This window comes from Myotis davidii, unplaced genomic scaffold (genome assembly GCF_000327345.1).
Source record: "Myotis davidii unplaced genomic scaffold, ASM32734v1 scaffold149, whole genome shotgun sequence".
Lineage (NCBI taxonomy): Eukaryota > Metazoa > Chordata > Mammalia > Chiroptera > Vespertilionidae > Myotis > Myotis davidii.
The window spans coordinates 2,288,535-2,304,516 of record NW_006352194.1 but is presented as its reverse complement, the minus strand read 5'-3'; the positions used below and the strand labels follow the sequence as shown (position 1 = coordinate 2,304,516).

Here is a 15,982-nt window from a genome sequence, read left to right as displayed (position 1 = left end):
TTAAAATATGGCTTTTTACGAATATGGTCTGCTTGTGTCCTCTCACCTCAAGTTTGATTTGACCGATAAATGAAGTAGGATTTAATTATAAAATCCTCATCGTATTTTTGAGGCAAAGTTTTAGTGGTTTGTTTGGTGTTTATAAATAATTAGAGGCACAGTGCACAAAATTCATGCACAGGTCAGTTCCCTAGGCCTGGCTGGCGATCAGGGCCAATCAAGTTCCCCACCTCCCACCTCTCCCCTCATCCTTCCCTCTTCGCCCACGCACTGCCACTGCACGGTTCCCTGCCTCCCGACCTCCGCCCCTCCTTTCCTCACTGCATCTGCCACCACCCACCCCTGGTTCCTAGTCCCAGCCTGGGGCCTGGCCCTGATGGGTGATTGGGGCCTGCCAGGGGGAGGGACTGCCCACCCTCATTCGGGGTGGGGGAGCCGATGGGGGCAGGGCCTGCCACAGGGAGGGGCCGTGGGAGGGTTGGGGGGCTGACCAGTGTCCCAATCAGGCCGGTTGGCTGCCGCAGTGTTCATCATAGTGACCAGTTGTTCTGGTCTCCCCATAGTTCCAGTTGCTTGGCTTTTATACATGTAGATGGCAATTTTCTAAATATTCAGCTTCTCAAATTTATTTGGATTTGCTTCTTGAAGTTAGCATGATGTGGTGTAGTTACTGCTTTTAAATGAGCTTGCAGATTAATGTGAGTTTCTAAGCATAGATAATGCAGTTTCTTGAATCAGTCTTTTCTGTTTTATACAGCCGTGGGCAACCTACGGCCCGCGGGCTGGATCCGGCCTGTTTGAAATGAATAAAACTATTGAAAAAAAGACGGTACCCTTTTATGTAATGATGTTTACTTTGAATTTATATTAGTTCACACAAACACTCCATCCATGCTTTTGTTCCGGCCCTCCGGTCCAGTTTAAGAACCCATTGTGGCCTTCGAGTGAAAAAGTTTGCCCACCCCTGGTTTTATACAACTAAATATTCTGATGTGGATTTTTTGTTTGTTGGTTTGTTTTTGGTATTGTAGCTGCCAAAGGATTACCTGATATGGATTCCTCCATCCTTATACACCACAACGGAGGCATCCCAGCCAACAAAAAACTCTCCACAACTTTGCCAGAGATAGAATACCGAGAAAAAGGGAAAGAAAAGGACAAGGATGCCAAAAAACACAACCTTGGAATAAATAACAACAATATTCTACAACCTGTAGACTCTAAAATACAAGAAATTGAGTATATGGAAAATCATATCAACAGTAAAAGGTTAAATAATGATCTTGTGGGAAGTACAGAAAACCTCTTGAAAGAGGACTCATGCACTGCTTCCTCAAAAAATTACAAAAATGCCAGTGGAGTTGTGAACTCCTCACCTCGAAGTCACAGCGCCACAAATGGGAGCATTCCTTCTTCATCTAGTAAAAATGAGAAGAAGCAGAAATGCAGTAGCAAGAGCCCAACTACACACAAAGACTTAATGGAAAACTGTATTCCTAATAACCAGCTAAGCAAACCAGATGCACTGGTAAGGTAAGTGTGCCTGCTGTGTCCTTACCAACATTTTCCAATAAACTTATCTTAGGTCTTGAAACACAAACACTTCCATATGGGCCTGTGGGGGTTGTTGGTGATCAGACACTATAACTATAACCTGTGGCATTTGACATTGTAGTGTTTATTTCATAAGGCTTTGTTGGCCACGGGGGCCACTGTTCTGAAGCATTGATTCCAGCTCTTTCCAGTGTTTTAAGAAGGGACAGTGATCGCTTTCCACATTTGACATATTTACGTGTAACTTGATTTTCTAATGCTATGGAGGAGCTTATCTTTAGTCTTTGTCCTTTTTGCATATTCAAAGTTCCTGTGGCATAGACACAAAAAGAAGAGTGTGTGTCCTGTTGATGCAAATCTCTTTGTCAGATAGATACCAAAAAGGGTGGTGGAAAATTGCCCTTACCACTCTGTGCTTGATTGTTTTTCTACTTAAAATGCAAATCATTCTCCAAATAACTCTGGGAAAGTTAGGTTTGAAAAATAATCTCTTTCTAAAAGTTCCAGAGGTAAATGCAGTGTTAGACATGGATTTAAATCAGAAATAATTCCTTTTTTCATCTTTAATAAAATAATAATGTTGTATTACCTTGACTGGCTCAGACTTAATTTTGCTGTATTTTATATTTTTGTGTATTCTTTAAAATACCCATGTTCCTTGTACCCTCATATCTTTTAATTTGGAAACTGATATCTGAACTAGAGCTTTTTTAAATATGTAACTGAAGAGGGCAATTGTAACTCCCTGTAAAAGTTACCTTACAATCCTTCTCCTTTGGCTTGCATAAGAACAGTGTATTCTAGGAGAGAAGGTTTCCAGTGTTTTAACTTATATAAACAAGATTATTAATTTCTTTTCATTTCTGATTGGTGGCAAGATTAAGGGAAATATATTTGGGCTCTGCTGCGAAAGGCTCTTGAAATTTTATAGCCCCATCACTTTTGGAAGCACACCCTGTTGTTGCTGACGTCAGGCTGGTGCCCCCATCTGTCTGTTACGACATCATGCTTGTAGAGAAAGCGCTCAGCAGAGAACCCTCCTGTAGATGCCCATGGGAGAAAGACCAATTAGTTGACCTTTTATTTCAGCTATCCCACAGATTTATTATATGCTATAAATAAAAACTTTTGATATCCTTTTGATATCAAGCTTTTTGCTATCCTTTCTCCTATACAATTTTAATAACAGCAGTCAACTCAAAACAGTTTTCCTCTGTTGGGTGTTGCAGAGAGAGCAGTCAAGGCCCAGTCTTATGACACCATCTCACTTGGGCCTCAGTTTTGATTGTTGATTGACTCTACTGCCTGATCTACCTTCAGTAAAGAAGTTCAAGGACTCACTCAGATGGTCAGTCTTCCAGTATGTGGTGGGTCCAGTGCCCCCGTGCCTCTTCCTGTGGTCACTAACGTGATGTGCCTGATCGGAAGGGTCCCAGAATATTACTCTGTTTTAGGGAATACCTTCTATCAAATACATAAGTAGAAAAATATTGTATTTAAATACTTTTATAAGCTTCCATAGGATTATTTTCAACTTTCAATGTAATATAAAAAATAAGGAGATGACCTAAATATCCAACAGTAGGGGATAAATGTAAATAAATTATGGTTCATCCATTTGATGGACTTTTAATATAGGCATTACAGTTATGTTTTTGAGTCATATTAAACAATATAGGAAAGTGCTAATGGCAATATTTTATAAAGAAAGTAGAAAGCAATTTTATTAACAATAATTTTTAAAGACTATACATAGGAAAAGGATTTGAAGGGAGAGAAACCAAAATGATAACAATGGTTATTGCCCCATGGTAGTATTGAGGCTTTATTTTTTCTTTTTACTTTCATGCATTTTCAAGTTTTTTTTATGATGAACAACAATGAAAGTTTATAAAAAGAAGACTATCTGAGTAAATTATCCAGCTTGGCTATAGAAGGTCTTATCACACTTCCTCTCGCTCTTCTTGGCTCTCTCCTGTTTCCTCTTGTTTGACTTCATGATGAATATTAATAAGACCGTAATTGATCCAAACTTGACATGTTTGAGTTGTTAGCTAGAGAGTTAAGCATGTTTGAGTTCAGATGGAGAGGGCTGGACGCAGGCTCCTTCTGGTGCAACATAAACGGCTGACACTGCATATTAGCCCTTTGCTACTGCAGACACGCCCAGGGCTGTGTGCAGGTCCATGCTGGCTGTAGGGAGAATATTGAGCTACACCTTTAAATACATATTTTTAAAAATCTTTTGAAAGCCATTACTGTATTATTAGTAGTAAATTAATTGCAACACATTCTATAGCTGTGTCTTTCTCAATATCATGGTTGAGAAATGCTATATTTGAGGAACCAATTCAGTAGCTTTTCTTAGGTGGCGGGAATTCATTAGTATACTACGTTCAAAGATAATTCTTGTAGATCACTATAGCTGTCAAAATAAGGTTTGATGTTCATTCCCTAAGAAAGGGCAAATAGTCCTTCAGATCTTTTTTCCGTTTCTCCAAGCTCCATGGATGTTCTCTAATGTGCTATATATTAAAAGCGTCAAACAACTGGGCACAGGCCAGATCTGGCCCACTGCCTGATTTTGTAAAACATTTTATTTATTTACATAGTGTCTATGGCTGCCTTTGCACGACAGTGATGGAGTTAAGTAGCTGTAATGGCCTACAAAGCCAAAGGCATTTACTATTTAGCCCTTTACAGAAAACATGCCGATAGATCACTAAGGTTAAGGAATGTGGGTGACGTGGAAGAACTTGGGAATACGTGTTGCCTGTAGGATCCTTCCCAGGAAAAGTTTGGAATTTGCTAAAACCAGGCCAAAGCCCTCTTTTGATTTGAGAAATATGTATCTTACAAAATCACTTAATTCTGCCAGCTTGGTTTCTGAATCCTTTACCCAAGGTATTTAGCAACAGACTTACAGTGTTGGTAGCCAAAAATATTTTTAATTCTGACATGTGAAAAAATTCTAGACAAAAACAGAAAAAGCAATGAGAAAGATCAGTTTTTTTGTTTTGTTGCTGTTGTTTTTGTTTTTCAACTAAGTGCTGGGTTAGAAAAGAGCGATGTAAATTAGAATGAGAGCCCTAGACGATTTGGCCGTTGGACTGAAGGGTCTGGGGTTTGATTTCCATCAAGGATTGTACCTCAGTTGGAGCCTTGATCCCTGGCCCTGGTTGGGGATTGTGCTGGAGGCAACCAGTCATTGTGTCTCCCTCACATTGATGCTTCTCTCTCTGTCTCTCCCACTCCCTTCCTCTCTCTCTAAAAATCAAAGGAAAAATATCCTCAGGTGAGGATTAACAACAACAAAAACATTAGAAGGAGATTTTTTCTTCAGTGGTGGTTTAAAAAATACTTTTGGTGTGAAAAAATTATAGAAAATTTAGGTAGAGAAAAGGTGAAAATAGTCCCACCACTATGACACTAATTACTGTTAAATGTTGTATTTTCATCACCTACATTTATATAATTGTGGCCACAGTGTTTGTGTAGTTTTTTGTTCTGCTTTTTTTCACTTAAATCATATAGAAAGCCTTTTCCCAATTTAGCCTAACCCTCCTTTTCACTTGATGTGGAATATTCCATGGCGGGTCTGTGCAATCATTCAGCAGTCACTCTGAGACTGGGCCAATCACTGTGGGACACCCGAGCTGCTTTCCTGCAGGCAGGAGAGCCAACAGTTTTGTTTGCACTTGGCACAGAGTTCCCTCTCAAATACAGCTGCAAGACTGTGGGGTTTTTTGTTGGTGATTGTTACTTGTTTCAGTTTTCCTGGTTAAGAGAGAGAATTTAAAACTTTGAGGATAAAATGTAAAGCGTTCCATACTCTATAGAAGTATTAAAGTAGAAGTCTCTTCTTGGTTCATTTCCATGCCACTTTTTTGGTGCCCAAGACAGAAGATTCATCTTTTTTATATTTAGTGCTAATTCTTAATAAGACGTCAATTATTTAACTTAGTTGAATAATGTCTGGTGAGAAGTCATAAAGGAAAAGTATCCACAGTTTGCCTAGTAGAAATGCATTCAACAAAACGGAGTAGAATTTAGAATGATGATTATTTTTTTTCTGGAACTGCAAGAGATCTAAAAATCTACACCAGCCTCCTCAACCCTTTTTAGCCGTGACGTTAATGAGCCTCAGAAGGTTAACGGCCAGTCCACGTGACCCAGTTCGAGTGGTGGTGCCAGGTCCAGAACCAAAGTTTCTTGACTTCTGCCTTTTCTGTTATACCATGCTGCTTAGTAGAAGTTTATTGATCGCCTTCATTTTTCTGCTTTACATTTTAGTTTTAGCTTTAAATGCACATATAGATAAAGTTGGTTCAAGGGTTGGCACCAGAGCTAGATTTTATGCTCCAATGGTTAACATTTATAGAAGAAGAAATGCTTAGAATTTAAGAATTCATTTATTTTTCTTCTAGAGAGATGCTGTTCTAAGTGTTTTAAAAGTCTTGCTCCTGCTAAAGACACAAGTGCATACTTATCTCAAAAGATAAGGGGACCACCCTTGAGAGCTTACACCCTTGAGAATTTAACTCTGGTTAGGTCTAGCTTGGGAGTTAGTCTGGTCCAGACAGCCTAGACACACTGAGCAGGGAATTTGCCTTTTAGGGATAATTATAAGGGTAGACAGCAGCAGACCTAAGAACCTGAACGGGAAGAATTTAAGACAAGGGATAGCTTACCCTGAGGAGAGCCCATCATTGGCTGCTTGGAAGACCTCTGGTCCTGGGGTCTGGACTTTGCTGAGATAGTAAGTTCCAAGAAAGTTTGAAGCCATTGAATGGGGAGAGGGGCCTGTTGTTCAGAGGAAATTTGAAATCTGGAAGAAGTTGTAGTATATCAAATACTCGCTCTTTTATCTCTCTCTAAATTCATTTGGTTATTTCAAATACTAAAATATTGTTACTTATAACTTAGTTTGTTTATACAATTCTGCTTATTTGGAGACCTGAGAGGCTGGTGGGGTTGAGAAGTGGAGGTAGGAAAGAGAATATGTTTATCAGGATTTTCCCAGCAATCTCTAAGTTCTAGTTCATTAGTGAGTCTATTGATGAGTATTGTGTTGAGTGTCTGTGACTTTCTAATTTAAGCTGATGGGAATGTCATTGCTCTTTATTCCACTTTCTAGTCCAATAAGCCTTTTAAATACATGTTTTATAATTTTAGGTTTCTCTCAAAAGGGAGGATGAAGATAGCAAAAGCTAAAAAATAACCATCTTTCCCCTTATACTGGACTCGCCCAATGTGGTTTGACTAGCATTCAGTCTTCTGTACTTCTTGTTGTTTTTTTTAAATATATTTTATTGATTTTTTACAGAGAGGAAGGGAGAGAGATAGAGAGTTAGAAACATCGATGAGAGAGAAACATCGATCAGCTGCCTCCTGCACATCTTCTACTGGAGATGTGCCCGCAACCCAGGTACATGCCCTTGACCGGAATCGAACCTGGGACCTTTCAGTCCACAGGCCGACGCTCTATCCACTGAGCCAAACCGGTTTCGGCTCTTCTGTACTTCTGAGTAATCTTATCTTCCAGATACCAGCATTTGAGATTGCTGTGTAACCTCTGACTTAGTGTGGTTTTGCTGTTTGGGGAAAAACGACAGGAGACAGTTTACAGTACTTCATATTTTTTGTTTTCCCACATTTTAAGATGTTAATGTACAATCACAAATGATATATCGTCTGGTCAGTGTGGCTCAGTGGTTAAGCGTTGACCTATGAACCAGGAGGTCATGGTTTGATTCCCGGTTAGGGCACATGCCTGGGTGCAGACTTGATACCCAGTAGGGGTCATGCAGGAGATAGCCGATGGATGTCTGTCTTTCATCAGTGTTTCTATTTCTGTATCCCTCTCCCTTCCTCTCTCTCTAAAATAAATAAAAACATATTAAAAAAATATATATCCATGGAAAAGAAAGGGTCATTTTTTTTAAATACTGATTTTTAAAAAAATATATTTTATTGATTTTTTTACAGAGAGGAAGGGAGAGGGTTAGAGAGCCAGAAACATCGATGAGAGAGAAACATCGATCAGCTGCCTCCTGCCACACTCCCCTACTGGGGATGTGCCCGCAACCAAGGTACATGCCCTTCACCGGAATCGAACCTGGGACCCTTGAGTCTGCAGGCTGACGCTCTGTCCACTGAGCCAAACCGGTTAGGGCTAAAATACTGATTTTTAATAATCAGTAGATTCAGTATAACTTGGTGTGTATAACTGAAAAAGAGCTAAGTGAAGAGATTCCAGGAAGCCCCTGTGTTGTTAGCTTAAGAAGCATTTCAAAGCAACAAGGAAAATTGAGGGATAATGCTCTTTACCAGAAGAACAAAGAAACATCAGTTCTTCCTGCAACTATCCATCTTTCCTTTCCCTTGTAGGGAGCTGTCTGGGTGCTGGCCTGGTTCGAGGTTAGGAGTGGGTGGGGTTGGCTTTTAGCTCCCAGGGCAGGGAAGGGAATAAACTTGTTAGTTCTAAGTTACAACAGGAAGTGGGGAAGAAGATTCAGATCATGGAGCCCAAGATTGTAGACACAAAGCAGGACTAGTATCCAAAGCCAAGACCTGACTGTGGAGAAGAAACAAGACACGGCAGTCACCTGGGACAGGTACCTTGGGGAGGGGCATGGCCTTTTATGAACCATTCCAGCCCTCCCCCACGGCCCTGAAGAGTACTAAGCGTGGGAATCACAGTAGTTTAAGTGGGAAGGTTACAAAGGATTCTCTTGAAAGGTAGAAACCCATTTTAAAAGAAGGTAATTGGAAAGATCAATTATTAAAGGGGAAGTAGCAAAACAGATTATTTAGTATGAACCCATTACAAAATATGGGAGGATATAGTTCTCATGTACACAGAAAATTGTTTGAAACTAGAGGCCTGGTGCATGAATTCATGTACCAGTGGGGTCCCTCGGCCTGGCCTGTGGGATCGGGCTGAAACTGGCTCTCCAACATCTCCCAAGGGGTCCTGGGTTGCAAGAGGGCACAGGCCAGGCCAAGGGACCCCACCAGTGCATGATTGGGGCCGGGGAGGGACCGCAGGAGGGTTCAGGGTGTGTCCTGCCCATTTTGCTCAGTCCCGATCTGCCAAACCCCAGCAGCAAGCTAACCTACCAGTTGGAGTGTCTGCCCCCTGGTGGTCGGTGCTTGTCATAGCGACTGGTCAACTGGTCGACTGTCTGCCCCTTGGTGCACGTCATAGCGAACAGTTGAGCAGCCTTAGCATATCATTAGCATATTACGCTTTGATTGGTTGAATGGCTGACAGTTGACCGGACACTTAGCATATTAGGCTTTTATTATATAGGAGGATAGTATACACCAAACAGTTTATTGTAGATGATGATAAGGGACTAGAGGCCCAGTGCATGAATTTGTGCATGGGTGGGATCCAGCTGGCCTGCCCCGATCAAGCTGGTGTCGGGGAGGGGTCGTGGCAGTTTGCCAGTGGCCCTGCCCCCGATCAGGGTGGGGGGGTGATCAGGGGCGGGGTCAGCCGGGGGAGGGGCCGCAGGAAGTTGGCTGGCTGGCCCCACCCCCTGGTTGAACTTTCAGTTGAACTCCCAGTCGAACTCCCTGTCGAGGGGACAATTTGCATAGTAACCGTTTATTATAAAGGATATTTACTTTCTACCTTGTTTCTATGTAGTATGAATTTTTCCACAGGTTTATACCTATAATAGAATGTGTCCTAATGAAGGCAGGGGGAACCTTCTTTTCTCCTAATCTGCCACAGTACACAGTTCTTTGCTCAGAGTAGATGCTCAATAAATACTTGTTGAATGAGTATTACCTTTATGCAGGGAAAATATTAGAATGGGGATAGGAGATGGGCCTCAGTGATTTCATTGCAGTGCAGTGTAGTTCTCAGAGTTGAGTGGCAGTGTAGCTCAAAGGCTTTCGAAGTTAGAAAACCTGCATATCACATTAGAATAGGCCAAGGACCAGACAGACACCAGTATCAAACTTTGTTGTTCTTGAGTAGATTGTTGTGAATTTTATTTCTAAAATATACAAGACTTTATACTCTAAGCTCCTTTCCTTGGTATTTCCCAGAAAGTTTTGAAATTCAGTACTCTGTCAGTATTTTTCGAAGGCTGTATAGGAAGTTCAAGAATTTCTCGAAGTTACAAGGGAAGCAAACTGCAAGGGACTGCTGGCAAAAACGCCATTCGCTTCCGCAGCGGTTGGTGGTACTCCAGGGCCAAGGAGTCTAACTAGGCACAAGCCTCATCTCAGCCAGGAACAGCCAGGGAGGAAACCTGTTTGCCATGTCTTATTCATCTTTCCTATGGGTCTTCCCCCCCTCCACCCTGAGCCCTGGCCATTCTCTTCACCTTTATGGAATTGTAGTAGCAACTGGAGAGAGCTCAGATCCCATGTTTCTGTTTCAACCTTTCCTCCAAAGAAATCTCCCAGGTTAGAAAATATGTTGACTGCTTTTACATAGATCATCTCCGGGGCTGCAGTGTATTTGTTTGTTCTCTTTTGCATTTGAATGCATTTTACTGTGTGTCAGGAACAGTTTGCCAACGAAAATCTGACCTGGGAGAGGTGATTTGGGTGTTGAGCTTTCACCCTGGCTGCTTTCCCTATATGTGCGGTCACATGCAGCTCTGCCAAACTGCTACTGCAAAATGGCTGGCTTGATACCCTCCCCGTGAGTGCTGGCTACCAAAGCAGGCTGTCCATTTTACAGGTGCATGCGGTAGTTTATTTGTAACAGTATCGGTTTCAGCTGAGAGGTAAACTTTAGCATGGAGATTATGAACACTGGACACGTGGAGGTTCTAACTAGATTAAATTTATTGGATATAGCTGCTACTAAATTATTTGGAAATAATTAAGTGGAAAAAAATAAGTAGTAGAGCCCAGTTTGGTGTGTTTGTTTTCTCTCTGTGGGAACATGTATTTGATTTATGTTTGTCTGCATTGTCTCTGAGCAGATTATGTTCTCAGACCTGGTTTATTTTCATTTTCTGCCATGCTTATAATATTTAAGGTACCTATAAGTGTTACTTGGTTAGCTCTGTTTATATTAACTCAAAATATAGTTTGAGTTTATTTTAACCATTGCAGTGATTTAAAACTATACTATGCTTGGTATGTGGCAATAGAAGCATGATCATTTTATACTTAAACAGGCTGTTTTATGGCTTGAAACCCATGTAGCACTTTAGGACCTAGACATTAATGAATTTAAGCCAGCAGTTCACTTAATGAGTCCATAGCCAGGTGGTCAAGGAAGATACTTACCTATGTTGTATGGATATATAAAGTTTGAAATAACACAAATTATCTGGGAGGCAGAGTCTGCATTAGAAAAAATTTTATGTTTAGTACTGAGACTTCATTCTAATCAAACGATTGCAGTTTCCTCCCTAGAATTCAGAAGGAACTACTATAAAACTTTGAGTCAGTACCCCTTCTGGCACATAATGAATTGAGATTTCCAGCTAAGGGGATTAGAGGTGGATTCCCTGAAGAGGAGGTACTTCTAGCAAAAGGAACTATGTTCTTTAAATGTTACTCACGCTATCATTTAGAAACTGGTTGTTTGAATACTTTAACAGTCAGCATGAGTATACTTCAGTCTGTGCACCTCTTTTGGGGATTTTGAGATCTTTTTTTCTAGCCAGCTGAGACTCTGGCTAGAACACAAAACAAATTTTGTGTTTGTTTTATTTTTTTTTAATGGGAAAAATGCAACTCTTCTCTCTCATAAGGTGTGTTTCACCTTTCTTTTTGTATTTTTAAAACATTTTTATTGATTTCAGAGAGGAGGAGAGAGGGAGAGATAGAACATCAATGATGAGAGAGAATCAATTGTTCAGCTGCCTCCTTCACGCCTCCTACTGGGGATCAAGCCTGCAACCCGGGCATGTGCCCTTGACGGGAATCGAACCTGGGACCTTTCAGTCCACAGGCCAACACTATCCACTGAGCCAAACCAGCTAGGGGCCACTTCACCTTTCTTGATAGAATGCTGTAACAGATTTGAAACAGAAACACAGAATAATGAACTCCAAAGGCCCACTGCCCTGACCTTTCCCTTGGCTCTAGAGCCAGTGCTGCACAGGCATGAGGGGGAGGCCAGGGCTCAGTCATCTGTATTTAGTGCTGCACCAGGCACCAGAGAGTTTGGAGCACATACTCTTCCAAACAGGACAGCTAATTGTGGCTTGAGTGAGAGGGCGGGGGGAGGGGGGGGTTGCAGGCCCAATGTTGCTAAATCTGGTATTTTGAAGAGATGACGAAAATAGATATCTTTATGTGAAATCTACCAGTTAAAAATTTTTTTTAACATCATGCAGGGAAGGGTCAAACAAAACATATTTATAGACCAGATTAGCTCACCAGTTTGCAACCTCTGCACCTGACCCTTCTTGCTATTCTTATGTTTTGCTCTCTCCTACCCCCTGACCCCACTAATATACCAATCAAACTTGACTCTTATAGGAAGGACTTTTGTTAGGGATTATCTGGTAAATCCCATTAACTGATTTGCCATGTACTATTGTACCTTTCTGCCTCCTCTCCTGTAGTTCCTTGTGCTCCTGGAAAATATGCACTTTTGTCAGCACTCCGCCCCCAGTCAAAGACTGCCCCCTTTGTTGTTTAATCCTCACACCTGACTAGGAGGCTTTCAGACCACTTAGAAGAGAGGGGGCTTAGGTTTCTGGTTTTCCTCAAACAAAACAGAACTGCTTAGGCCTCCTGTACCTAGGACTGGTGACTCCTTCCACTCCAAGATGCTTTTCTGCCATGATTTTAGAGCAAAAAGTACACCAGAGTTTGGGACATGGACACTAGTTATTCACAGATTTCACCGGCCAGCCAGTTTAGAATTGGACCTTTTAGTACCACCCCTTGTAATGTCAGGCCTGATGTCAAAGCGATGCCTGCTCTCTCCTCTTTCCTTAGGGAGCCAGAGCAGGACAATAAACTAGCTCTAGAATCCAGATTTAGAAAAACTACTGTTTTGATAGGAACTGACCAATGGAATGTAGATTAAGGAACCGAACCATTATCTACTTCAGAAAGTTAAGACCCCCCTTTTTTTGGAATGACCTAAAAAGTTTGGAAAGTAAAAGAGTTGGATTTTCCCTAAGACTTTCAGAATATTCTAAAACTGGTCTATAACATGGGAAAATCTAAGAGCAACAGTGAAAACTATGGGAAGTCCATTAACAGCCTCTATTAAAATAACGTTTTCCCCCAATTATAAAATAATTAAAATGTTGAAAATAAGTTATATATGTTGATTATATCCAACTTTTAAGATAAAAGATAGCCACTATCATATATATATATTGATTTCAGAGAGGACGGGAGAGAGCTAGAAACATCAAGATGAGAGAGAATCATAGATCAGCTGCCTCCTGTGCACACCCCCTACTGGGGATTAAGCTTGCAACCAGGACATGTGCCCTTTACTGGAATTGAACCCAAGACCCTTCAGTCGGCGGGCCAACATTCTATCCACTGAGCCAAACCAGCTAGGGTGCCACTATCTTAATATATAGCCTCCAAGTCTTTTTTCTTTTTTTGTCCTTTTTACTGACTGTATCATGAACATGCTCCCTTGTCATTGAATATTCTTCCTCAATGGTTTTTTAATGGTTGCATGTCAGACAGACACATGAATATACAATTTAGCCAATCTCTGTTGAATATTTAAGTGTTTCTTAATTATAAGTAATGCTGCAACAAACACGCTTTTACACAAATCTTTCTATCACCAGTCTTCTGAAGAAATATGTGGGAGGAGTATGCTGCATCAACAGATATGAACGTTTTAAGGACTTTTACAAACTACCAAATCTGACCACATCCTTTAAAGACCTTATTAAAAATACTAGTTTTTGGCGCTTATACCTTTATTCTTGAAGGATTTCGAGAAGTCAGTTGTTCATTTCCCAGAATGACCCGTTGTGTGAAAGTCTAGGATTCCTTTTCTGCATTTCTTTGCATTCCTTAATGAAAAGGAATGTGTTTGCCTTTTGTATTTGATGGATCGGGGAGCAGAGGCAGAGGTATTTTGTAATACGCTTTCACCTGGTAATTAGGTCATCAGGCTGTTGCTTAGTTTTGGACGCTTGTGCGTGGCAAGCAATTGTGAGACCTGAGGCAGCTTTATTTTGCTGTTTCCAAAGCTGTGGTTCACAGGATATCCCTGAGCAGCTTCAGTCAGTAATGAGGTATTTTCACGATTTTATGAGAATGACCCGTGCTGCCTGTCCTGTCAGTGTGAGTGACCTGTAAAGGGGAGAGGGGAAGGAGTTATGAAGAGGATAAAGGCTATTTGGGGGTGGGGTGCAGATCGTTGATTTTATGAGCTCAGCTTTCTGCATAGACAGCCGTGTGGTCCCTAAGCAAGTCTTGTCTTGTATGATTAATGTATACCAGGGGATCTCCTAATGCAGTGGTCGGCAAACTGCAGCTCGCGAGCCACTGGCCCCTTGAGTGTGGCCACGAAGTTTCACTCGCACTGTACGTGTGCGCCCGCACGGGGTATTTTGTGGAAGAGCCACACTCAAGGGACCACAGTTTGCCGACCACTGTCCTAATGGAATTAGATACTTACCAAGATGGGGCAGTTGCTCTTCATTCATTTTTCTCCTGCCTTCTTGATAAGCAAGAACCTACTTGCCCCGTCTCCTTCGGCCATTATTTAAACTAAATATCTGACGGCCTGCTGTAGATAGGGTTCTAGAGCCTCTCTGTCGTAACACTGACCTGTTCTCGAACGGCCCTTTCACAGGGGTCGCCTAAGACCATCCTGCATATCAGATATTTACATTACGATTCATAACAGTAGCAACATTACAGTTATGAAGTAGCAACGAAAATAATTTTATGGTTGGGTCACAACATGAGGAACTGTATTTAAAGGGCCAGAAGGTTGAGAACCACTAGTTTAGTGCCAAATGAGAAGCGTCAACAGTAAAGGCTTTCAGATTTCAGAAAGAGAGGGAACTTTGGGCCCTGGAGATCAGCACCTCATGCTGGAGAGTTTGTTCAGTTGTTTGTTTTAATTTTTTAACTGGGCCTTAGAGAATGAGTAAAATTTGAAAGCTAGAGTCCGTTCCTCCCAGGTTAAGTGGTATAATAAGAGGCAGAAGATGTCTGGAAACAAGGAGTGGGTGACTTGGACTTGTGAGACAGGTTTCTTTCAATCACTTGGCTGTATACTTTGGAGAGGACCTGAAGCCCTTTTCTTAGAAAGCAAGCAGAATTGTGAGGGCCGTGTTGTCCTGGAGAGCCTGTAGCATCTCTGTCGCTAGCACGGAAGAGTTCAGAGATAGCCAGCAGAGCCACGGCTCCCTGTCTTCCCGATGGGCTCCCGGGGCCACGCCCGCAGATGTACACTTAGGTAGTTTTATGGAGCGTGACTCAGAGTGTTTAGGGAACCTCGTCATCTCTAGGTAAAGTCCTGGCTGAGAAAAGGTCTCCCTCTTTTTTGTAAGACTTGCTTCCTGGGGAAATTTACTGCCCCAAAGCCTTCAAGTTCCTCTGTGCTTCTCAGTCAGGCCTCAAAGCCTCAGGCTTTATTAAAACCTCGAAGTTATTGGAGTCTTTTAAACTTTCAATGAAATCATCTTACTGTGGGCTATAATTCAAGTAATTCACGAAAGATAAGGATTACAGACATTTAGACATAAATATCTTCCAACCTTTCCCTATACTTAAAAACAATACCCCTTTCAACTAAAAGCTGACACTTAAATACTGTACTTTGTTTTACTACCAGGTATACTTCAAGATACTCAAAGATTTTTTTCCTATTTAGCCTCCCTGAAGGGCTAATATTTGAGCTTCATTCTTTCGGGGGTTATTAAAATGTAAATCTTGTCCTATTAAAATTAAATAATTATCCACCATTTACATTGTAACTTACCTTAGGTGGGAAGGATGAGGGAGAAGGTGAGATAGAGTTAAGGTTTGGAGTGGGTCATAGGGATCTTCAACTTGTCAGCTTTGCTTTGCTTTGAAGTCAGCCCAGCCATCAGAGTGCAGACCTGAGGAAGTTCTGCTCTGGATGGCCCCAGCTCTCACTTGTGAGTTGGAGTTCAGATGTAGCTTCCCAAGGTTAGAAGTTGAGTGCTATTTTCTAAAATGATGAGTAAAGTGGCTGGGAAAGGTGCCTGGGCCTAATAGGTAACATTTTCAGTTGGCTAGAACCCTGGCTTGTCTAACTGGCAAATAGATTTATTTATTGGACATAGACTCCGGCTTCGCCATGGGTCCTGTCTGTCTTCCATGTGGTGACACCATTAGACAGCCTTTGTGGGGGTGAGAAGGAGGGCCACAGGAGCTGAGCAAGCTGCAAGTGCATTTATTGCCTGCCTAAGCCTTACCAAAGTTTGCCTGAGATGTCTGCCCCCCTCTTTTTTTTTTTTTGGATGAGGTTGCAATT

General features: G+C 41.6%; 1 protein-coding gene across 1 annotated transcript in view; it reads left to right on the top strand.

Moving 5' to 3' along the window:
* Positions 1-15,982, top strand: part of TMEM57 (transmembrane protein 57) — a 49,801-nt gene that overhangs the window by 16,497 nt on the left and 17,322 nt on the right. Inside the window, exon 7 of the mRNA XM_006777651.2 lies at positions 1,032-1,533. Coding sequence (XP_006777714.1) covers positions 1,032-1,533 — 502 coding nt within the window. The remainder of the gene's footprint in view (positions 1-1,031; positions 1,534-15,982) is intronic.